Source organism: Mesocricetus auratus, unplaced genomic scaffold (genome assembly GCF_017639785.1).
Source record: "Mesocricetus auratus isolate SY011 unplaced genomic scaffold, BCM_Maur_2.0 Super-Scaffold_100014, whole genome shotgun sequence".
NCBI classification, from domain to species: domain Eukaryota; kingdom Metazoa; phylum Chordata; class Mammalia; order Rodentia; family Cricetidae; genus Mesocricetus; species Mesocricetus auratus.
The window spans coordinates 50,690,123-50,715,214 of NW_024429197.1; the positions used below are offsets into that span (position 1 = coordinate 50,690,123).

General features: G+C 39.5%; 1 protein-coding gene across 3 annotated transcripts in view; it reads left to right on the forward strand.

The window, feature by feature from the left end:
- Mllt3 (MLLT3 super elongation complex subunit) overlaps nt 1-25,092 on the forward strand; it is a 255,427-nt gene that overhangs the window by 216,269 nt on the left and 14,066 nt on the right. For 2 of the 3 annotated variants that reach the window (XM_005074283.4, XM_040757183.1), the window contains exons 6-8: nt 16,307-16,382; nt 18,351-18,480; nt 20,963-21,062. In XM_005074283.4, coding sequence (XP_005074340.1) covers nt 16,307-16,382; nt 18,351-18,480; nt 20,963-21,062 — 306 coding nt within the window. Of the gene's footprint in view, nt 1-4,229; nt 4,356-16,306; nt 16,383-18,350; nt 18,481-20,962; nt 21,063-25,092 lie in introns of those variants that run through there. The other variant, XM_005074284.4, reaches the window with a different exon arrangement.

Genomic DNA, 25,092 nt, shown 5'->3' on the forward strand with positions numbered 1-25,092 from the left:
CCATTCCTACAAGCTCCATTACTCTGGAGATTAGGCCTCCAAACACACATTGATGACAGGAATCAGAAAAGCTCCTTTTCTGGTCTTTTCTTTAACTGAACTATAGCCAAAGCAGAAAGCCATTCAAAGACACATTCACACTCTTCAGGGGTAATCTGTCAGATTTGGGGTTTAGGATTTAGGAAATAGACATAGGACTGCTGACCTAAAGCACATTTGAACGGTCCTCTTATTCTGGCATTTTATGTCTCTGCCACTCTTCTCTAGTCTATTTCATTACTTACAGAACTGAGAGGCTTTCCCTACACAAAAAACACCAGTGATATGGCGTGGTGCCCACTGATTCTCACGGCAAATCCTCAAGTTCAAGTAACGTTATAGGAAGAATGGTCATCTTGTGCCCTGTTGACCAAAGGACTGGTCTGACCTTGTTCTGTGCATGACATCCAGAAACGGCAGTATCAGACAGAAATGGGAATTTGGTTTCAATCTAGGAGACTGCAGACTGAAAACCAGACCACCGAAGAATATAAATACCTCAAGAGACAAAGATTCTATTTTGCTCCCAACTGCACTTTAGCATCTAGGTTAGTGAGAGGCTATTGAACTCTCTTGTCAGACGAGAGGTGTCATTTTCTCAGTGGTCTTGAATTTATAACTTTACTAAAATGTAATGCCAATTGGTGTTGCATGATTATGTGAGACTTCTCGAGATGACTTAAATTGTTTTGGGTGGTGGTTCTCATGTTGAAATAATTCCTAAATGCAGTGGTACCCTTGACATTTGTAATTGTCATGACCTGAATGTGTATGTGTCAGAGACTGAATGAGGATTCTTGGTTGAGGTGTTGGCATTTTAAGATAAATTAAATCTTTCTAAAATTCTTCTGGACATGGAAAGAATATTTGAGGTATAGTCTCATTTGAACCAAGACAAATGTTTTATGTATGTATTTCAAACATAAATATTATAACAGCATTTGGAAAGTACAGGTTAATTTAATAGATTATATAAAATGCTATGGTCCCAAAATAAGTCTTTTGAATTTTTGTTTTGAAATTAAAGTAGAATGGCATCACTTTCCTTCTCTTCCCTCCCTCTAACCACTCCTGTGTAAACCACACCTTTTGCTCTTTCTAAGACTCTCTCTAGTGTTCTCAAAATTCCTTAGTGGCCTGCGGTTCTTTGTCTAGGGTTGGGGTCCCATGAGATTTCCCCTTCCGTGTTGGCATTGTGCTTGTTCAGATCTAATTTAGGCAGCCGTGTTGAGTTATAAACTTTAGTTTTCATATTCTTCAAGGTTGGGAGTAGATGGACTGTTCATCTGTCAGGAGAGCACCACTTGGGGAACCACCTGGGTGGTGGTCAGGCTTGTTTGGGGCTGGTTTCCCTTCTGTTATCTCTTCCTTATCCCTTTTCTTCTTTCAGCAAACACTGCTGTCACACACAGTTTCATCAGAAAGTGACTCACTGAGCTCCAAATGCCCAAGAAGATTGGCTAGCACCAGAAATGATTTCTGATATTTTTGTAAAGTATGGAAAAGTTTTTGTAGACTTCTTCATTACTTTTAGTGTGTGTTACTATCTTAGAGGTTTTTTATTAAGTACTTTGTTTACTATAGGTTTCATCAGTAAATAAAAATATCCATCACTTCCCAGTTTGAACCCAGAAGTATGCTTTTTACCTCTGGGTGAAATTTTACTTGACTACGAGCTTCCAAAAACCAACAAGGGGGAAACAGATAATCTAGAGTGAGACCATCACACAGTAGGATTCCTCAACTTCAAAAGCTATGGGAGGGTTACACACAGCTGGGGATTGCTATATTTTCTGTACTCCTCATAAGTTAAATTTGGCTTGGCAGAGAATTTTTAGGAGTAGATAAGGTTCTGTAAGTAGAACTTTGCAGTTTTAGCCAAAGAAAACAGGCTGTGGATTTGATGACTCTATTTGATTTATTAGTGCCATATGCAAAGCCTTTTGATCTTGAGGATTCAGTAAACCAGGGAATTGATATTTATCAGAACTCTGTCATATGGGAAAGAAATCTTAATTTGCCTGTAGTGTTGATACTAATGTAATTATCCAACACCTGCATCTCATTGATGGTAATTCTGTTAGGTTATATTAAATTTTAATGGTATGTACAGATAGCATTAACAGCAAGTTTGGGGATTGCATTAACACCAAAATACTATTTCTTAGCTGTATCATATTTGTTTCTGTTTATAACAGAAACTCCTGTTAGGGGAGCAGATACTGGATGATGCTAGTAACTGTGGTTAAAGGAAAACCAGAAAAAGCTTGACAGTAATGATACCATATAACAAATTCTCTATATGATATTTATTTTTAATGACACCATAGGGGAATTTTAATTAAATGTGAAGGTTCACTCCACCTCAAATTTCCTCTATAATACTTTTATGCTTTCAGCCACCAAGCAGTCAACATCTGTCTGTTTTGTCTTTTCATTTCCAAAACCCATTCCATATGACGGAAATGTCCAAGTTCGTAAAGCTGAAATAAACTGTCAAGAACAGTGCTACACTGTTAGCATTTTCTGGGTAGCTCTTATTCTTCATATTCTTAGAGTCACTTGCTGAGCAGGAGAAAGAGCCTCTCAACCCCAAGTGATGCATTTCTGGGACTTCTCTTTTTTTCTGGTACTTCTGAGTAATTACATGACCAGACATTTTCTTTTTGCCTATAAATGTCTTTTGTTTATCTTTTATTAATTTTTTTAGTTTTATTTTATATGTATGTGTTTTACTTACATGCATATATGACTATCATGTGTGTGTCCAATACCCATTGAGGTCTGAGAAAGGTGCTGGATCCCCCAGAGCTGGAGTTACAGATGGTGTGAGCCACCATGTTGGGTGCTAGAACCAAATTTGGTTCTGCTGCAAGACAATAAGTGTTCTTTAAATGCTGAGCCATTTCTCCAAACCCAGGACTTTATTGTGTTTGTATAACTAGATATTGTTTAAGCCCCCTGCTTGAGAAGTTGGACTAGTATAAGAGAAGACACCCTATTTCTTTGCAGTACCAAGTATCTCCAGGGAAAGCTATCATGACAAGCTTTCCCTGGAGAGCAATGCCCAATGGACTCAGGGATAACTTTTCTTAAATCATGATTTCATAGTTACTCTTATTGATGACAAGAGTAGGTGATATTTAACATTTGTTCCATATTCTACCCTGATCACTTTGCACGGCCTATGTACTAAGTCACCATATTATAAATTGATACCTTGAAGTTCCCTTCCTACACCTTAGAAATGAAGGACTGAGACAGACAGACTATTACTTGGCTAAGGTCACACCACTGCAATGCAGTGGAATCAGGTCTGATGCTTCTAGAGTCCGAGTCCTGAATACTATTCCATTCATCCCATCTGAATGTTGAACTGGAGTTTTCAAATGTTTGACATTAGATTACAGTGTAAATTCATGTGAAGTAAAACATAATTGTTTTAACATTGCTTGCCTTTTTAATAACTTGTGTCTGGTGTAGAGTGAATAGCCACATTTCCTTGTTGCTTCTTGTTTATTAACGTGGATTTCAGACCTGAACACATTTACGCAAACAGCCTTGCTGGCATAGTTAGCAGCCTATTGTAAATAGTGATATCTATGCTTTCTCTTCTTTCTTATTTACTAGAAAATAAGATTTCTATTTGTGGGAAATTTAAATTCCCATTCACTGTGCTAACCTTTAACACTGCTGAGCTCTGTTTGCATACACACACAAAAAAGGTGATTCTCTATGATAACTTTTCTCTGTTTACAGAATAGGCGTGTGTGCTGCTATAGATAGGAGGGGCAGGCCCTACAGTCAAAGCAGTCATATGACAAAGCTCCTGGAACCCTAACAGAGTCTTTTCTTACTGTGAGCTTCAAAAACCGACACAGTTGAGATTAAGGGATTTCCTGAAATTTTGGTGTCAGATTCATTTTAGAAAATTCCCTGGAATTACAAAGCAGTGCGACTGAAGGTCCAGGTGTAGCAGGAGAGCGTGAAGTGTTTGACATCTGATCTCTAGCAGAGTGTCAGATCGCTGCACATACAGTAGTATCAGATGGAAGAAGCTGTTTCTAAAACAGTTCAGGGTGGATGTTTGCTTCTGATTAGCCTGTGTGTGCGTGTTGGATGAATGAGCAATTGCGAAGTCATGACCATGTGTTTGCTGTCACTTAAACTGCCAGTCCAATCTAAATATACAGTGGGCGCCTAAGCAGAGTTCTTTCTTTTCAAGAGAATCGTAACAGCTCTCAGTTCCTTCCTGACACTTGTGAACTTGGGCACGTCTGTGTTCCTGAAGGCTACTCTGTTTGGTTTTGAAAGAGGTGAGACTGATTTCTTTGCTTGCTCTATTGCTTGTTTTTGAAGGCCAGCTGTATGTAAAGTTTATTTACCATGACCAGTAGTTATATAGGAGAGAGTTGCTAAGATGTTGCACGTGGTGACCGAGAGAGTGTGAGAGTGACAGGACAAAGGTTGCCGAAGAAGTCAGAAAAACATTTCCAGTTTTAGGCCATGAATTTGCATGTAGAACGCCTAATCTAACTGGAAAGAAATCTGATAAAGTTTTATGCATAGGTAGTATTTTATAATACCTTCATGTGTACTGGAGCCTTGATATGTACTCCTTCCACCCAAAGAGCCATTTAAAGTACAAGAAAGTCTTCCTTCTGTAATGTCTTCTTCAGGACATTAAAACACATTTTCATGCCATTGAATTTTTAAAATGAATATTAAAGAAATACAAGCTCTCCACCACTGTATTTGCAACTGGATTGCTAAGCAAATTCTCTTACTTTCTGAGAGATGCTAAGGTTTAGAACTACCAGCACCCTAGCCATCATCCAGCAAAGTATAATGCTGTCCTTCCTTCCTCTGTCATAATTATTTAGCATATCACTTTGAGAATCCACACTTCTAAAATGGTTTTCACTGTTGAAGGGCAAATACTGTAAAATTTCACTTCCCTCAAAGAACTTACAACACTCCCATCATCTAATCATTAGAGTAGTTGATACAAATTAGTTAACAATTAAATATATATGAACTATTTTTAATAAGCATTTGAAATTCTTATCTAAATACATTTACTTCCATTTTAAAGGTTCTAGGCCTGTTTTAATGCAATTCAAGTTGACTTTCAGATTATTATGTATGACAAATACAATTTAAATAGTCACAAAATTGAAAGAATATCCATTCATTGAGTGTCATTAAGTTTTTATACGTGGACAATAACATTTGCCATTTTTCCCTAAAGAAGTATGAGTTATTCGATTGTATTTTTGGAATATCAGAAAGCATTTACATTAGTCTAGAAATATATTCAAGGAGATTTTTCTCCGTGTGTATCTGTATAAGTTAATGCAGTCACATGATACCCAAATAGTTCATCTTGTACATAAATGGCCCAACTTATTACATACATATAATCTTAAAATATATTTTCCTAATGAGATAAAACATACTGGGTTTACCTATGTGTGGAGGTATCTAAAAACATAAAAGTTGGTAGAATTTTTTTCATTCGTTCCTTTGTTTGGTTTTGAATGTTTCCTTTTGAGACTTTTCGTTCTATAGTGACTTCATGGAGAACAGAAGCTGATGGTAATGAGTCTTCCCAAGCAGGCTCACATTTAGTAAGCTGTATTTCAGAGCAGTGAGCAGGGCTCTGCGAGGCTGCTTTCCCCTCTCCTTGCCCTCCTGTCCTTCCCCTGCAATTGCACATACTCAGAATTATGCAGTTTGCTTGGCTTATCAGGAAACTCGTGAGATTAATAGTGTCAATATTGCTAGTTTCCCTTCACTGGTCAAGTTTAGAAGGACACACTACTCTCTAGACTAATTTGACTTTAAGGTCTCCAGTAGCAAGCTTGCAGAGAGGACAGGACACTGTTGATAAGATGAAAACCAGCCAGTGTCTTAGGAGATGTTTCAGTCAAGTATGGTTACGTAAAAGGAAGGATCTATGTTTTCTTTTGCTTTTTAACCCCGGGGTATTGTGTGTATAGAGGGTAAAATGTGTCTGGTAGCTTTGATTGTGTTGGAAATAAAGTTAAAAGACATGTTATAAACTAAATGCTGAAGTTTTTTAATGTCACATACATATTCGAAACACACACACCACACATACTCTTAAACCTACAATAAGGTTCATAGAGTTGAGTTTTTCCTAAATTACTATTCTACAAGTACATATAGGAAATGGTCCTGTTTGTGAAAATTGAGAACAATATTTGACTTTTAGTCATTCTTGAGATATTGAAATTAAATGTGTTCTTGAGGAGCAATTCAGGCATGGTTCCAGACTATCCTCCACGAAAGCAACAGTGTGGACCTTGGACCCTCACTAACTTGACTACTAGGAAAGGAAAACTGAGGAGAGCAAGAGAGGCTGAGGAGACCTCTAGCTGGTGCATTCCTCGGCGGCCATTGTTGAAGGACATCTTTAGATTTCAGCCCCATTAAAAAAAAATCTATTTAGTGATTAGTATCCAGAAAGCCCAAGTGAATGAAGACCATAAATACTGAAGTCTTTGGGATAACAGCCTGTAAAACTGTCAAAAAGCTTTGGGTAAGTGACAAAAGAGAGCCCAGAGTAACAAGAAGTGTTAGCTGCAAGCAGTGCTCTATATTCATGGAGAGACAACATCGTTTAGTTTTCTTCAAAATAGAGATTCTTCTTGAATTCAGTACCTGCTCACCATTATCTGTTTGTCTTGCATGGAGTCTGCCTGTTTGAAGTCTGTGGTTGCCTGTGTTCGCTAGTGGGACTCACAATGCTTGTTTAAAGATAGCTTGTTTCCAAAATTAGAACCATGATTCCTGAGACTGGTGTTTAGATCCATCAAGATCTACTTACTTGCTGAGAATGTCAAGCCTGACTGGAGTGAGTGGGTGAGGCGTGTGTGTGTGTGTGTGTGTGTGTGTGTGTGTGTGTGTGTGTGTGTATTTTTAAAAGGCAGACGGTTGAATTAGATGCTGACAAGTACTATTCTCTTGATTTTAAATTACAGCCTAAAGTTCATAATTCTTAAATATTTCTCCCTAAGGGGGAAACGTTACATAAATAAAAACAGAAGTGTGCAAGACTATATTATAAACTGTTTTTATTCTTCTTGTACAATGTGGGGGTTTAGATGATGGAAGTCCTACTAGCCCAACCTCAAATTTGCTTTAAGGATTGAGAAAAATGAAGATGATGAAGTCCAGGGCTTTACTCTGTCTGAACTCCTACTGTCTGTCCCTAGTGGTGATTAGGTGGCATTGAGTGGCAATGTTAACTATCTAAATTCTGTGTTTTACTGTATAAACTTCAAATTTAAATGTGTGTTTGGGAGATGATTTCAGTGGATTTAGAGTCTTGTGCTTCCTCAAGTGTGAGGATTTTCATCAACTTAGGGTCTTTGCTTTTCAGCATCCTGACTGTGAGAACTAGACATGTCATTCATTTGAAGGGAGCAGATGTTAAAGGTGCTTGCCCCTGCCTTCCTAATCCTAAACACCCTTTAAGAAGAGAAATGTTCTATTACCCAAATAGCGATCTTTCTGATGGTGAGAAAAGGCGGTAAAAGGCAGTAAATCTGCCTTCTCATTATGAAGTGCAACAATAGATTGATTTATGAAGAAAAGCAACTGTTAGGCTTATCTGAGATGTGTGCATGGAGAAGCAGGTTCCCCTGGAGCAGATCAGCAGTAGCATTCCTGCTATTCTTGACAGGAATCTAATATCACCAATAAGAATATGTGATTCTCAACACTACATTTATAAAAGGGCTTCACTAAGAACAAAACAAAAGAATCCACCTCCCGATATTTTCACACGAGAATGGACACTTAAACATGCCATGCTTGTGCTGAGTTTTTTTCTTCCATGGTTTCATTAGGATGGGGAAGACATCTTTTAAAATGTTTCATTTTTATGGACAGTTTAAGACTTGCATTTTAAGTTGAAGTTAATGTAAGTATAGCTACTTTAAATACTTGCCAGTTATAAGTACTTTTGCTCTATGCTGTTTAGTTTTTAGCAAACTCCGTAAAAGCAGAGCATTGACTGAAATCTTGCTGAAGATAATTATAGGCTTCTAGGAGAGTGTGTAAAACGCTTTGTATTAAATTTTTAAGGAATTTTTAGGCATTTTAAAATCTTTTAAACAAATCTGTCTCATAGTGATAAGAAACTTTGCTAGGCTATTTTTATTTAATTGAAAATTAAAATTTTTTGACTCCAAGCTGAGCTCGAGCATAAAATATTGTAAAATGGAAAAGTCTGAAGAGTTGAGTAAATTGTGCTGGTATTGTCTTATATACTTAGAATATATTACTCTAGAATTTGAAACCTCTATAATGTAGTTGCAATTTGAGCAGGTAAATTACAGGATTAAAGTTAATGATTATCAGTATAGTTAGCACCAAGCTCATTTCTCTAAGTAAACATCTCCCTCTAATAGCTGTACATTTCCTAGTTATGATAATAACCACTGTACTAACATATAATATATAAGTAAGCACATGCAATCAACGAGTGTAAAGGGCAAAGGCAGGACAGACATGGGGTTTCAGTCACTTTCTTTTGTCCTAGTTTATCTCACACACACTTCCACAAGCACATATGTGCTTACTCATAACCAAAGAGTTTTGAAAGGTTTTCCTCATTTAGGTAGAGGAGAGGGAGCCATTATGTTACCTGATAAATACACTGATATCCAAATTAGGAAGATAGAGGACGTATAAAGACTTAATCCTTGCAACTAGTAAAGATTTTGATTGTATAAATAAATTTATAGTGAGGAAATATTGCATTTTTGGCTTAGTTATGATCAGATAGTTTAAAATCAACAATTTTCTCAGTGGATTTTAGTTTTTTAGAAATTCAAAGTATAATAGGAATCATGCAAATATGCACTTAGCAAATAAAATGAACTTTTAATATCACTGCCCTGATATTAATTGCAAGCTTAACATTTAATGGGGACTATTCTGTATGACAGTCCAAAGATTAAGACTAATGGATCTTCTTAGGACTTGTTTAAGTAGCCAATTTATTGTAGTTCTTTTAGTTGCCAGCCAAATACTCTGTACACATTTTTACAGAAATTCATTTTTTTAAGAAGGTATAAAATGGTAAGAATGTCGTTCAGTGGCTGAAGATGTTCTCTTCATGTATATATGTGTTTTAGTTGGTTCATTTTGCTATCATCTATATTTCCCAAATTCATTCAGTTTAACATTTAAATATTATAATCCCAAACTGAGGCTACATGTAACATAGTATTTAAAACTTTTTTTTTTCAATTCAGTACTGCCCTTGCAAGTGTAGAAAATAGAAAATATTCTGAAATTGCAAATTTTGTGCTCTGCATAGGTGGGTTATTGCATACTTAAAAAGAAGAGAGTGCTGACAACAAATAGTTGTAGGACCTCAGAAGAGTGGAGGGGCCCTTGTGTCTTGATTCCATTGTTCACTAGTAACTCAGTTTGCAACAATCTATCAGGAATCCTTTCTTTCTTCTCACACTCTTTTATGAGGCATTTGACCTTTTGTTACTTGCAACTTTTCCTTTTGTAACCACCATTCTCAAAATCCGGGTGGGGGTGGGGTGGGAGACACAATACATACAAATTACAGCATTACAATCAAGCAGTGTGTTTAATGCCCAGGTATAAGGCCTCTGCTGGAATGTTTGTAGGGGGTGTTGGTGCTGTATGTAGTCTGTTTCCAGGTGAGTTTTCACACGTATAAACCTCTCAGCAAATGAGGATTCTTAGCCTGTAATCTCTTAGAACACATACACCATCCTGCAGTGACTGGAGTTCTTGAAAGAGCACGTGTTTTGGCTACAATAGTCAGTAGCAGCCTTCAAAGTAAGACTGGTGATGAGAGATAAAAGACTTGAGGCTCTTCTGCTTAAACAGAGGAAGCTGAAAGAAAATTATAGCCATCCGTAAGTGTGGAAAAGGGTCTTAGAGAGAGATTTATAGACCCTTGTTCCCCAAGGCCATTCTGTTTCCTAATGAGATTTTGTGTGCTCAGACAGGGTGTGGGGAGTCAAAGGATACAGCATTTAATAAGAATAGTGTAGATGGTAATGAGGGAGACAGCAAGTGCAGTTGTTACAGAGATGTTCAGCATAAAGCCAGTTTTCCTGGCATTCGGAAAGATTTTTATGTCTGAAAGTTGAAACTGTGATAGAAGTAGGAACTTGAGAGGGTAATTCTGAGTTTCTTGCTGTGGTATCAGAAAATGACGGGCACAACAGTAAATAGCCTTTGATCCTGTATCAGCCCAACATGTGAAATGTGGCTCTAACTTAACATGAAGCTCATTTTAGGGTCTTAAAGACAGATGTAAAATCTGCAAGAAGGAGGTGTAGCACCTTCCTGTGGCCACAGTCTTGAGTAACCAGCAGCAAAGGTTGCAGCTTTCAGTGGCCCTTCCTCAAGATCATTGTGTTTTCAAAGAAAATGTTGATGTATTAAGACATATTTTTTTCCATGATGTTACAAGATTTTGTACTGTAGAGTTAGGAAAATAAGGCAGATTACCTTCGAAGGCAAGTAAACTGTTGCACTGTATTTCCTGATACATCCTCTTAATCAGGACCCATGTCAAGAGCATGGGGGCAGTTCAGAGTAGAAACTTGGCTGCTACTGAGGTACCCAGCCAGGAGTCTTTGGACTTTTGATTGGGCAAATGTGAGAAGTTAGCAGATGGCAGTCCTTGGAGTCCTGGAATGAAGTGTTTGCTTTACCACTCCTTTGCTCTGGGTGTGGATCCTCAGATGTCTCCTGTAGATAGGGAGAGATTCTTTCAAAGTGACACAGAAAACTTTCCTTGACATTAATGTTATTTAAAAAAAAAGTGCTGTGTTCTGTGTGCTGCTTTAATTTCTCCTTCATCAAAGATGCAGGTGTAAAAAGAGTACATGAGAAATCAGAGCAGTTGTTGAAATCTATGTAAACATCATCCTGTGGTTACCTAATCACTGTGTTTCAGTCTCCTAGGTTAAAAGATAACTATTAAAAATGTCTTACTGTCTTTATCCACTTGAGCCTATACCATAAACTCTGTGTTTGAAACAATGAATTCTGAGAGCTTAGAAGTGCAAATGGAACCTGGAAGGGGCTTTCCTCTTGGCTTGCAAGTATATACTATCTCCTGGGGAAGAGACTTTAGTGGGGGGTAGTTCTCTGCTGTTTCTTCTTTCAAGGGTTCTAATCTCATCATGAAGGCTCATAGTCATGAATGACCTCATTTGGGGCGAGGACTTCAGTGGATCATGAGAAAGGGCACAGTTAATGCATAATACCTGTTCTTCCTCATACAAAACAAATAATATATGCCAAGACTGACAAAGATATGTTAAGGACTAACCATTATTGGCCCATTCTTACTTTCATATATCTCCCTGTAATAAGGTTTTGGTCATTTTTGAAATTGTTTATTAAAAATTCTATTTGTAGGTCGTTTACAATTCACCCTTGTGTTAATTTTCATTTACTTTGGGCCTTGCCATTTGCTGACATAGCTAACTGAGAGCATCGTCTCATACAATGGAGAACACTTCTATGGCTGTTTAGCCTGACTGTGATGATGCTACTCCTTAAAATTAAACGTATATTTGAAAAGTGAATGCATAATTTTCAGCTTCTTATAGAGGAGAGAAACTAAATGAGTTAACCTCATTTTTTAATGTTAAGTGAAAAGGTGCAGAATGTACTGGGTGATTCATTTTTAATGGAAGGATGGAACTGAGAAGAGCTGAGTCTCCAGCCAGTTGTCATGAAGGGAAGTAAAGATGTAAAATGTACACTTTTCTACTCAACATTCATCTTCAAATGGTCTTTCTGGATATTTGTGCAACAAAGAAATCAGTTCTATAGCAGGATACAAACTTTTCTTTTTCTACATGTAATACAGCTTTGTGTAAGCACTGAAGTGTCTCTAAAGTAGTTTCTGTTTGGTTTTTAGTCCCTCTTTGTTATTTTAAATGTTTAATTAGTTTTACTGTATTTTTCTCTTTTCCCTGAAAGTACATACATGTTCCTCACTTTTCCAAATTCTGATTGCTGTAAAGATCAAAATTGAAATTCTATTTATAAGTGTAGTTGTCTGATAAGACAGGACTAATAATGTGTGTTTTCTAGGAGGAAGTCTGCTTGTGCAGACCTCTCCTGTGATCACATTTAAATTCTAGGAGTTATAAACCTAAGGGTTTTCTTAGTCTGGGCAAAAGTAATCCTCTATAGAGAAACCATTACAGGATAGCGTATCACCAATTCTGATATGCCTCTTGTATCACCAACTAAGAAGATATGTCTTATTTTAGGCAATGGTGAAGTTTATGGCTTCTTATATGAAAATACTTGTATAATGGCAACCAAATGTTGATTAGTTACCATTATAATAGTGTTTGATAATCCAGAACAGCAACGATTTTTTTTCCAGTGGGGAGACTTTTGAATTTGAAAACAAGCATCAAATTAGCCCACAAGGGAAAAGATGAGAGTGTCATTAGATTCCTTGTTCTTAGTTTTTGGTACATAACTCCCAGATCCATGTGTACACAGGTGAGCATACAGATTTAAATATTTCTTAGAAGAGAAACAGGAGGCTGTTGTACCTTGAGGGCCTATAAAGCTTTTAACCTGCCCAGTTTAAGGTTTATTTTTTAAAAAGTAAATAATTAATCATTTAAAAATGAGCTTTGATTTGTAGGGTTTTGGAGGAGCTGGCAAATATGATTTTCTTAAAGTAAAGTGCATTTAAAGTAAGCTCGATGACATAGAAGTCTGTGTCTGCCTCATATGATCACAAAAGGATTTGGGGTGGTTAACATTTAGCTGAACTCTGTACGGTCAGTTTCTGTTCAAGGTTAGTCTTGTCAAGTTGACCCAAGTTAGATACAACTGGAGGGATCTGTCTCCATCAGATTGGCCTATGCGCATGTTTGTGGGGACTTTTCCTTGATTGATATGGGAGAGTCCAGCCCACTGTGGGCCATGCCATCCCTGGACAAGCAGTTCTGAGGTGGTTAAGAATTGTAGCTGGACAAGGACATGAGCCTGGATGCGATAGAGCCATAAGCAGTGTTCCACCATGCTCCCTGATTCAGTTCTGGCCTCTGAATTCCTGCCTTGACCTCCCTCAATGATAGACTATCACTGGAAGTGTAAGATGTTAAGGTAAAATAAACTCTTTCCTTCCCAAATTGCTTTCGACCAGTGTTTTATCACACCAGAAAAAAAATCCAGCCACCACCACATGAATGAACTTCATAATGTTTTTATTGAGTAACAACCAGATTCTGTCACAGTGCATTCTTGAAAAGTCCCTTGAGGAGAGTATAGAGGGGATCTCTGTGGGTAGATTAATACTTCTGGTTTTCTCATGATGCATTTTTGTTTGTGTGTTTATGTGTTCACATATGCACAAGGCCATCCATGCTATTATACAAGTGTATGGAGCCAGAGGACAACTTTGCCTATCTTCCCTCAGCTGGCAACCCTAGGTTTTTGAGACAGTCTCTTATTGGCATGGAACTTGCCAAATAGGCTAGGCTGACTAGCCAGTGAGTCCCGGGGATCTCTTGTCTCTCCCCCAATGCTGTGGGATTGCAAGCCCTGCTGTCATGACTGTCTGACTCTTCTTCTTAAGAGGTTTTTTAAAAAGATGTTTCCCCATTATGTATACATTTGTATCTGTCTGTATCTGGGTATAGCACATGAGTACGGGTGCCTGTACCGGCCAGAGACATTGGATCAAGGTTAGCAGTAGCTGAAATTACACACACACACACACACACACACACACACACACACACACTCATTCTCTCTCTCTCTTTCTCTCTCACTCATTATGTTCTTCACTTATTGTCTTTTTAAAAATAATTAGCAGTTGCCGGGCGGTGGTGGCGCACACCTTTAATCCCAGCACTTGGGAGGCAGAGGCAGGTGGATCTCTGTGAGTTTGAGGCCGGGCTGGACCGACAGCCTCCAAAACAATACAGAGAAACCCTGTCTTGTAAAACCAAAAAATAAAATAAAATAAAATAAAAATAATTAGCAGTTGTGGAAATGTTAACTGTGTCTCTGGGTAAGATGCTAAAAGGTTTGGTTTGGGCATCTACATAATGCTTGAAATAGAAGGGTCAAGATTAACTGTGTGTAGTTGGGGAGATGGACACTATCTTCCCTTGCTACCCTAGCTTGGTTGGTTGATTCGTTTTTGAGACAACATCGATTGTGTAACTGTGGTTGACCGAGACTCATTGTGTAGACTAGGCTGGCCTCAAACTCATAGAAATCTACCTGCTTCTGTCATACATGTCAGAAGTACTGGGGTTAAAGGCATGTGCCCTGACACTCAACCCTACTTTGTTACCTTAGTTAATGTTATTCTTACCAAATAATTCTGGCAGCATGATTCTTTAGGTCCAGTGCCTTGTATGCTGGTCAGGAAGCATGGTAAGGAAACTTCTGTTTTTGTTCTCAAATGGTTTCCAGGGTTATTAAAACAATACCATTTGGAGACCTTTTTCATGGCTGAAAAGAACAATTTGGAGAGGAGATGGAGTGCTCCTTGGGCCCTTGAGAGAACTGTTTCACAGATGGGCATTACCGTGAATGTCCTTTCCATTGTGTGACCTGCCGTTAGGCCTCAGCCATGGAAGAACCACCTATCAGAAGTGCAAAGTACCACACAGAGGCATTTACACCTGTAAACCCGCTCTGTTTTGTAGCCTGCAAAGAGTGGTGTGTAGGACCCTCTGCAATTCCCAAGTAGACCCTGCAATGGTGAAAGTGGGTGAGCCGCCTGCTTCTCATTAGAAGTCCTGTCTGGCTTTTTTCCTGCAGAATGAGTTAGATTGCTGACGCCTGCTTTCCCATCCATCCTGAGGATGTGAAGTGTGCATCAGGAATACCCAAAAGTGCTTCCTCATGTCCCATTCTATGGAGCTTAGTGCTGCTTCAGGAAAGAGGGGTACTCCTGTGCTGGGAGGGAGATGAAAAGAATTCAATAAGAAACGGTTGTACACATTGAACTGAGGTGGTCATCTTCATTTAGTGTCTTCTGGTTGTGCTTATGGTTGTATTCCAGCTGGATTGGGCATTAACAAAGGGGAAAAAAAGCATGTGTCTTGTACTTGGGGACACCTCACATATTTCTGAAATAACATGGCTATGTATTTGAAAATATGAGGATAGTAGAAATGGGTAGAAATAGCCCATTCTTATAACTAAACATATCAGCTTTATTAAGTTACTTAAAGCATGAGCTTAGTCTTAGGATGCAGAACTCAAGTGTGTTATTGGTGTGGTTCATATCTTGCACATTTCTTCCCATGCACCTGATTTTGACCCTTCAAGCAGCATGAACTCTCTTGTGAAAACTGTGAGACCGTGGAGCAGACAGACTGTAGTACTTCCTTAAGTCACAGATAAGGGTGGGCTGCAAGTACTCAATGTGTTCTGCAAAGTATGGAAGAAGTAACAAGAAGTGCGTGAGTTTGAAGTGCTGGCTGTCTATAGTTTATCTGGGCAGAACACAGCATAGGGACTACCTTGGAGTGCTGCAGCATATGACCTGCTTCGCAACCATGTTAGTGGTTTGAGAAGGAAGAAAACTTGAGTTTGGGTGTATTCAAGAGTTGGTTGTAGAACTTTTTCTGGATACTAATGGATGAGAAGAGATCGTGGAGAGTCAGAGGTGGCATGCATGTGTGAGGCTGGTCTACCAATTCACAGGCCCTGAAATAAAAGGGTATTTTTCTTCTTAAAATAGTGGCAACATTTTCCCCTGACTTGTTTGTGGGACTTGGCTGCATGTTATGAACTTGTGGTGAATGGGGTTAGTTGGTTCGTGGCCTTGGACCAGGGTAAAATTAACTGGATCATAATGTGATTGAACTAATGGCCTTGTGACTACTATGTCTGAACCAGTTGAGTCAATCAAACCTCATGGAAAGGACAGTGAAGGTATTTGTCCCTTAGGAGATCTGCAGGGCAGTGAGCGGGGTAAAGTCGTGTAGCATCCAGGCATTTATCGTTTTGTCCTTGACATTTGATATGTGTTACTTCTAATAAAAACAAGGCCGTCAAGAGGAATGACATCCCCTGTGTTAGCTTTTAGCAAAGTGGTATGCGCGGTGCATTTTCCGTGCACAGCATCAGACTTGCTGTAGAGGCTGCTTTGAGCACAGAGGTCGTTTTCATTTTAATGTGTGGTGTCCCGTAAATGTGTTGATGATGCTTTTTTTCTTCTTCTTCTCTAAAGTCAGAGCAACCCAGTCCTGCCAGCTCCAGCTCCAGCTCCAGCTCCAGCTTCACACCATCCCAGACCAGGCAACAAGGTATCTGCAGCCCCAAGGCTAATGGAATATTTTCCCCACAAAACATCCTAATGAGTTGATTTATGACCTATCTTCTACTGTTTTATTATCTGAATGGTAACGTGGCTTTTATGCAGTTGTGTTTATTTCCCCCAGGAACGAACTTGAGTATCATTCTGATATATGAGGCCTGACTTTAGAAAGTCCCCCTTTTCCAGGCTCTGCCATCAGACTCCCATTTCACAAATGGATTATAGACACAACCCGTTCCAGGGAGTTCCCAGAGGAAATACTCCTGTAAACCAACTTCGGAGGCACTCACATAGACACCCCCCTCCCATTCTTCATCCTTGGACATCTCTCAGTTTATTTATTTTTTATATTTTAGTAAACTTGTTAAGCAAAATGCATATGCTGTTTTTAAATATATGTACTTCTCGACTCAAAATCACATGCTAACCAAAACGCTGGATAGGTTAAACCAGAATGTATAATGAAGCATATTTTTGATGTATGTGTAAAATCTCCAGGAGTGGGTTCCATTTTTGCACAATAGAAGAGTGTCAGAGAGTAACTTGTTTTCTAGTATCATAGTGAACATTGTCGTTCTCATTGACTACACTGAATTCCAAGAGGCCTTGCAGGCTCTGAAAGAGGATTAAATTGTTGTGTGTATTTGGACTAAGGCTAAGCTTCCAAGAAAATATATAGTAAAAGGCAGCAGTAGTTTCGGCTACTTAGAAATTTGTTTCATTAGCTTTCAAAGAAGTAAGCCTACTACAAAAGCAGAGAAATCTGAGTTTGCACAATGTGAGGTTGCAAGAAATTGGTGTGTGTTTTAGAACTGATTACTTAGTGACAGCTCAAATAGCCCTGTTGTAGACTAGACTTAGGGATTGCCCAATCCAGAATGAAAATGCCCCTTTCTTGGGTACCTTTACAATTTTCTGTTAAAATTAAAGAATAGCTATTTTTTTCATCACATTTTGAGTAGTAAAATGGAAGGAAAGCAACACTGATCAGTGTGTGTGTGTGTGTGTGTATTTCCAGTTTTGTCTGGTCCTAAATAAAATTAGTTACAGCTCCCCCCACCCCATCTAATACTGTCTGGATTTTCTGGGCACATGATTTATTACATAGTTTTATTTATGTTAATACATGCTGATATATTCCCAGGAATTTCTTTAAAAATAAGGTGAAAATTGGCCACATAAAGTTGTTGCAACAAGATCTGGTGTCCAAGATCAATGAAGATCAGAGATAGGACATTACACCATGGAGCTGAAACACTTTATAACCTGAACTTGACTGAAATGCTTGCTTGACCTGAAGCTGACCTTGAAATAAAGGAGCAGCTAAACCTTAATAGATCAGAAACTACCACACAAAGGCTGCCTTGCCAAGAACCAGCTACAACCAAAGTGATTTATTAATCTCAACTTTTCAATACATGGATTAACTTAACAAAACATCCTGCTTACTAATAGATCTGTTTTTCTTTTGGTTGTGATTTGGGGTGGGAAGGTAAGAAATAAAATTTGTACAAAAAAAAAGCCTGTGAAATAGAGATTGTTTAATTTTTTAAAGATTTTATGTGCATGGGTGTTTTGCTTGCCCATATATCTGTGCACCTTGTGCATGCTTGGTGCCTGAGGAGCTCTGAAGAGGATGTCAGAATAATAAGCTACCCTGAGGGGGCCGGAAATCAAACTCGGTCCTCTGGCAGAGCAGCAAGTGCTTTTGGAGCCACCTCTCCAGCCTAAAATTGAGATTCCTTAATAAACATTTTGTGGACTCTATGATGGAAACAGCAGCGTGTAAGGAGAGATCGTAATCCAGAAAGTGTCCTGAGTTTGGTTGCAAAGTCTTAACTGTTCAGGATAGTTGTTCTTAGCCTGAGTCAGTACTGCCGGCATTCCCCAGTGTCTAATATGGTCAAGTGTGTTTGAAGTGTTTGTTTGATGGCCTGTGGTTCGTGTCATTACTCAGGTCCTCTAAGGTCTATCATGAAAGATCTGCACTCTGATGACAATGAGGAGGAGTCTGATGAGGCAGAGGATAATGACAATGACTCTGAGATGGAAAGACCTGTAAATAGAGGCGGAAGCAGAAGTCGCAGGTAAGAGATTCCCTGTGGCGGAGCCACACTGGTGCACTAGGCAGACCCCAAAGGTGTGAAACACCTAAATGCCAGGCAAATGTGAGCAGACGGCAGCTAAGTTGGCGGGGTGTTTGCCTAGCATTGCCACAGCCCTGGATTTGACCCTTAACACATCGCCTGTAACCCCTTTATTTAGGGGGGGAAGGCAGGAGGATGAGAAGCTCAGAGTCCTCTTCAGCTATATATCAAGTTTGGGGCCAGTCTGGGTAACATGAGACCCCATCTAAAACAGAAGGGAGGGTGCAGCAAATGGCTGTATTCCTCTGTGTAGCAAATGGTTCTATTTCCTCTGAAACCGGTATGTTTGTGTTCATTTTTCTGCGAAACCATTTTTTCTTTTTCCTTAAGAGAGGCTTCCTCCAAAACCTTTAAAGGAAGAAGCCACATCAAAAGTCTTTGTGTCTGAAAGTATATGACATGCAACAAATTCATCTGAAAGGCTGCTTTACACCTGTTGCTTTGGGGTGGGGTGGGGTGGGGGCCACCACATGGGAAGAATCGGCATTTGCTGCTTATACATAATTGGCTCCAGTGAATTATGTTGTGACCTAATTAAAACTAAGTTCACCTGTGTGTGTTTTCCAGCAAATAAATTCCTTTTAAGTGTGCTGACAATTAGGTTCCTTAAGTAGCTTTAATGCTATGAAGCATAATTCTACATTAGAAGATGGTAATTCATGTCACTTATAATTAATAGTCAACTTGAAATTGCCTTGAGGATTTTGTTTATCATGAGGAAAACAAATAGGCATGCATACTTTAATGTGTTATGAGTAGAAAATGTGAATCTACTTGAACTTCAAATCCAATTACATTTATAATATACTGCAATAAATCTTTCTCCATTAGATGGCCCTGAAATACCTAACACAAAGGGAAACCAAAAGGAACAGACTGTATTATTTCCTAATTGGCAATTCACTGGTATCGTTTGAGACAAGCTGCCCCTCCATAGAATGGAAACCCTATCAGACCTTGCAGTGACTCTGTCACAAAACTAGACTCATGACATCTTTCTGCACCTTGTCTCCCCAATGCATATGCTCCTTTTACTGGACCAGTAGACTTGGCATTGTGATGTCATCCTTGATCTGACAAGAAGGAAACTGGTAGGACAAAAAGGCCTAAAACTGAGCTAAACCTTGGTGTTAAGAAACTAACATTGACCAACCACTGGCTGCTCTCCAGTTTAGCTTATTGATAAACAACGCACGCACGCACGCACACACGCACGCACGCACACACGAACTAATGCCCTGTTCCTGTAATTTTCTAAGTTGCTGTTTAGGATAACGGGTTAGCTGTTTGTTACCTGCCCACTTTGTAGCCCATCCCAGAGTCAATGTAGGTTAGATTGATCACACACACTACATGTGAGTTGCCTGATGCGAACGTACATTCTTAGGGTCACATCTTTGTTTCCCCACCTGATATATACTGTTAGTACGACGGTTCCATCTAACACTTGATCTTCACCTCACTTGTGCAGTCTCAACTGTTTAATCAGTTTAAATACTCAGCCTTCCACTTCAGTCGAGAAGCGTTTGAAAGCAGCGCTTCAACAGAGCACTTCATTAATGTAATTTAGTTAAGAGAAACAAGTTCCATCGGTTTTTGCTAAAAGGCTGTCCCAGTGTACCCTTTTGGTTTCCTGTCTTGTGTTGCATCTCTCTGAATGTATAATAGAGCGAGGATGTGATTGCCTATTCATAGTGAAAGAAGAACTGTAGTGATTTCTGTAGCATTTGCTGTCTCTGAGCAGAATATTCTATCAGGTTACTCTATACCCAGAGAGGGAGCAGATACTGAAACACCCTCCTGGATGAGGGCATACATTCGAATGAGCAGAAGACAGCACCATCTCCTCTCTAGCTAGGAAAAGTTACCTTTTATTCTGAGCAGAAGAAAATTAATTATAGAGAGAGTGGTATTTTTGTTGTCTTTGGATGCTGAGAGATTATTTTTTTTTTAAAACAGTGATGTTTGAAACAGTTTGTGCCCAGAGTGTGTTTGTAGCAAGCACATTATTATATCCATGTGTTGTAGCGGTGACATCACTGAATCGTGATGCAGTAGAAATGATAGCTAATGTTTCTAGAATGTGAGGCCTCCCACGGTGGCTCAGGTGGTGGCTGAGCACCAGCCTTGTGTCGCGGTACTGGGCTTTGAATCCTTGAGCCTGCATTTTGCATCTGTAACCAGAGCTGGGGGACACCTATTTCTAAGTCCTGGTGTATTCCGTTGCAAAGACTGGGGCCCTTGAAAGCACACCAGCAGTGGACTCACCTGAAGTGGTTCCAGACACGAGCAAGTCCAACACAGGCCAGCTGTTGTGTGTCACAAGCAACCTTCCAATGCCGGTCCTCGTGTTCCTTGCTTTTCATGGTACTCGACTCTCTGTCCGTGGTGCGGCATGTGACTGTTCAGTGTTTCTTCTCAGGGTCAGCTTGAGTGACGGCAGTGACAGTGAAAGCAGCTCTGCCTCTTCACCCCTCCATCACGAACCCCCGCCGCCATTATTGAAAACTAACAACAACCAGGTAAATCGTGGGCTTTGTACTCAGCAAGATTCTATAGAACTGTACATAATCATTTTTAATGCAGCATACAACTGTTGTACCCATTCATTTTTATTTCAAGCAAATGGGGATCCTCAACCTTAGCATTAAGCACATGGGGTAAGAGCACTTCTGTGTTCGCAAGATGAATGTGTCCCATTGGGTGGATAAATTAAGTAGATGGAGGAAGGAAGGGTGACACAAACTGTTACCCACATTCTCAACTTCTCTGTATTTTAGCCCTTAGCATAAATAGATGACTTAATCATAAAAAACATGGCTTTGGAGTTAGCCTTTTTGGAGATATACTTTTGTGTGCCCTGGTTTCATCATAAAATAATACAGGACAGTGGTGTGTGTGAAGGCAGTGTGCAGTGTCTGTGTGGCACTCAGTTTATTCAAATGTGCATTGTAGCTGCTCAGCCTCAGTTTCTCATTCCAGAGAAAAGGACCATTACTCGGGAGTGCAAAGAATAATTAACAAAACAGTGATTATTATCATGCTACAAGTCGAGCTAAAAGAAAGCTTATTAATTTGATAGTCAACTCAGAATGTAGCTATTCAGATAAGGTCTAAACAGAATTCTGAAAGCTGTGATGAAGAGCTTGTGTTAAATAAATGAATGAGATTGGGTTATTTTCATTACTTACTAAAATAAACTGTTTTCAAGCATCATGAATATTGTAAAAGTCCCATTATACATTGAGTTCATACTCATTACAGTAAGTTATTCTTATCTTTTTGTGTAGGCAGATTTCCTATGACCTCTGAAATAATTGCTTAATTCAAGTTGCCATATGAATATTAACATGAAAATTAAAGGGTTGCATTTTCTAAAATTATTCCATTTCATAAGTGTTCTGCTTTAAAATATCTTGCCCCTGAATTAGTGATCTTTGTTTTAGTTGGAAAATGCAGTATTACTGCTGTGAGGATATTTTCTTTCATGTGTTTTGAATAAAGAAGCAGTGCTCACTTAAATTTTAAAATCCATCACTTCTAAAGTTCATCTGCAACCTAAGTCCTTCATTGTTGGATAGGAGCAGCACCTGCACTGTTACAGCTTAGCTGTGGTTTCTGTCCTACATGGGTGTGGAGTCCAGCTTCCTCATTCTTAGCCTGGCTTTGCCATCTTAACTTTCCCCATCTCAGCAACAGCCATGCTGTTTGTCTGGCCAGCTTGCTTCCTAGCATAGCTGCCTTCTGCCGCAGGCCAAGAGTTCCAGGGGAAAGCATCATGACCAGTCAACTGAGGAGAACTTGCTAACTTTTAAAAGAGACAAAAAGCAAAACTACTTTATAAACGCGTGCTTTAGTAAAAGCTAGCAATAGAACAGAATTAGCACCTTGACATATTTTGACATCTAATTTAACCTTATGTAGGCCCCTTTTTTTCGACTTCCGGGGGACAGTATATCAGAATTAGCATTCTTGCCTTAGGAATGTCAAGATTTAGGCACACTGGGCATGCCTTTATGCTCTCTCCTGCCATCTTCAGCCTCTCTTCCAGACTGTGTGATTGGATGGCTTGCTATGTAAACATGGCTCCATCAAGCTCCTACCTTGCTCTTCTTCATGAACAGACAGACAGTATTGAACTGACTTTGGTTCTGGGGAAACGTGTAGATTCTTTGTCAAAACTGTTACCTGTCTAGCAAACCAAACCCGAATAAATAATATCACCTATCTGGCAGGGTAAAATACATTTCATTTGATTAAATAGTATGCTGCTGTTTTCTTGGAATGTTCATTTAATACATGTAGCTCCAGTTGCGTGTCCCTTTCCCAGTGCACCTATGAGCATAAGAGCAAAGTCCATGTGCTTTCAGTGTTAGATAGTGTGGACATTGTGTATAACAGAAGTACTTTCCTCCTCACAACCTATGTCTTGAAGCTTAGAGCAAGAAAGGGGTTTTGAAAATCAGTAGTGATTTCTTAACCCCAAGTGCCCGCTGTGGGTCAGGTCTGATAGGATCCCTTTAAGTTAGTGTTCAAAGGCATTAAAAAAATATCATTAGTATTTTGGTTATGTAGCGAGACACCAAAATTTCCTTTGAAAGTCCCTTAGATTTCATCCTGGAATGTGTTTAGTTTTATAGGTGAATGTGTAAGGGAATGCACGAGAGAGCTCATGTGTACAAGCATGGGGTGGTACAGGGGTATCTGCAATTTCACTTCAAATAAAAAGGGTGGTGAAAACAAGAAAGGCCTGTGTGGTGATATTTTGTTTGTACAAATATAGCTTGCCTGAAGATCAGAGGGCAGAGCTAGCCACTAGCTAACCATAGAGGTTTGGAGATCTGTACAGACAGACAGGAAGTGAGATGACCAGGCGGAGAGAAGAACATAGGGGAGAGGAGACAAGAACGTGCTCTCTTTTTGATCTGAAGATTTCATAGGGGTCAGAGCTCTAGTGGCTGACTGCTTCTCTAATCTTCAGGCAAGCTTTATTTTCACATAAGCTTTATTGTTAAGATCCCTGCGTTTTACTCTCCATGCCCATCGACAAACATGATGAGGTAAATCATCATGGTTCATTTGATGAGCAAACCTCATGTAAACAAGAAGCAGCATGAGAGGAAGAGAAAGAGAAGATATGACCGCCAGGAACCCACTGTCTTCAACCAGATTATCTTCTTAATGTCTATCAGTTTACAAGCCTATCAATGGATCCATCTGTTGATTAAGACAGAGCCCTTATGATCTAGTCATTTTCTCAAATCCCCACCTCTGAGCATTCTGTAGTAAGAACCAAGCCTTCACCACAAGAGCCCTTGGAGAACTTTCTATTTCCAAGCCATAAATCTGCCCTCTTTCCATACTTGATAATAATCTTGTAACTTTGGGTATCAGACATAACAGAACTGCATCTCAAATCTCGCAGTGTTCAAGGAAGGGATAAGTGCTAATTGAGTAGTTAATTTTCTACCTACTGAAGAAAGAACATAGAGCCACATGTCCACAGAGCAAAGAAGATAATAGAAGTGTCATTAGAAGTTAATAGTGGCTAACATAGAAAATCTGCCTGTAGATAATCCATCTGCTGCATGATTGGCTCAATATTTCTCACAAAGGGATACAGAAAAGTATAATCTTGAAAATTTGATTCCCAGAGATTACCATGTCTGTTGGGGTTTTAATTCAGTGGTTTGGGTGGCTGTTTCCCTCCACTCAGTTTATTGGTAAATAATAAAATGTTTTATGATCGTTTAACCAAAGATGGCTTCCCACACCACAAACACACCCCCATGTTTTTAGCCAAGTGTAGTCTGGGGAAGGAGAATATGAGGATTCGAGGGATGAAGCAATCCACTGGCTCCAGCCAATATTCAGAATATCATAAATCACCCGTTGGCCTGCCAGGCATGGGTGAAATTCAAAAGAGTCTATCCAGTTAAACTGGTTTGAAATAAGCCTCTGGAAGACAAGGTGTTGTACTTTTATATTCTGGAGTCAGTCCCTGAAGATAAGAAATGATCATAAATAAAACAATTGTCTCCAGCAAGGCTCGGTTCTCTCAGAATGAGGTTTTGACAAAGCTGTTTATTTTGGAGCAGAGAGAGATCAAAGAAGGAAGATTAACTGAGCCCTCTCTGGGCAGCCACTCAGTAACTTGAGGCGGGTCACTGACACCCGGGCTTTTGTCCCTGCTACCAGGGCCTCAGAAGAAAGAAACTAGGGTTTCAATGTATTCTGGCCTTCTGTGCTGTGGCGCTTTTGGAATGTGTGGAGTTGGACTTCAGCACCCAAATGTTCTACCTATTTTCTTCTTTGAAGAGAGGTTGAAGGACTGTCTAAACCTGGCTTGTAAAGTTCCTTTCAAATACAGCATCTTCAGACACTTGGAAAGCAAGGAGTGGGGGATGGGGCTGTGGGAGGGGCCGATGTGATGGGAACCAATTCAGTTCTCTGAAGCACAAGGCAAAAGGCAGGCTTGTTTTCTCCTCCCTGCCTCAAATCACTGCGGACTGTCACTGTGTGGCCTCAGCCCGTGCTGAGCTGGCCAGGAGT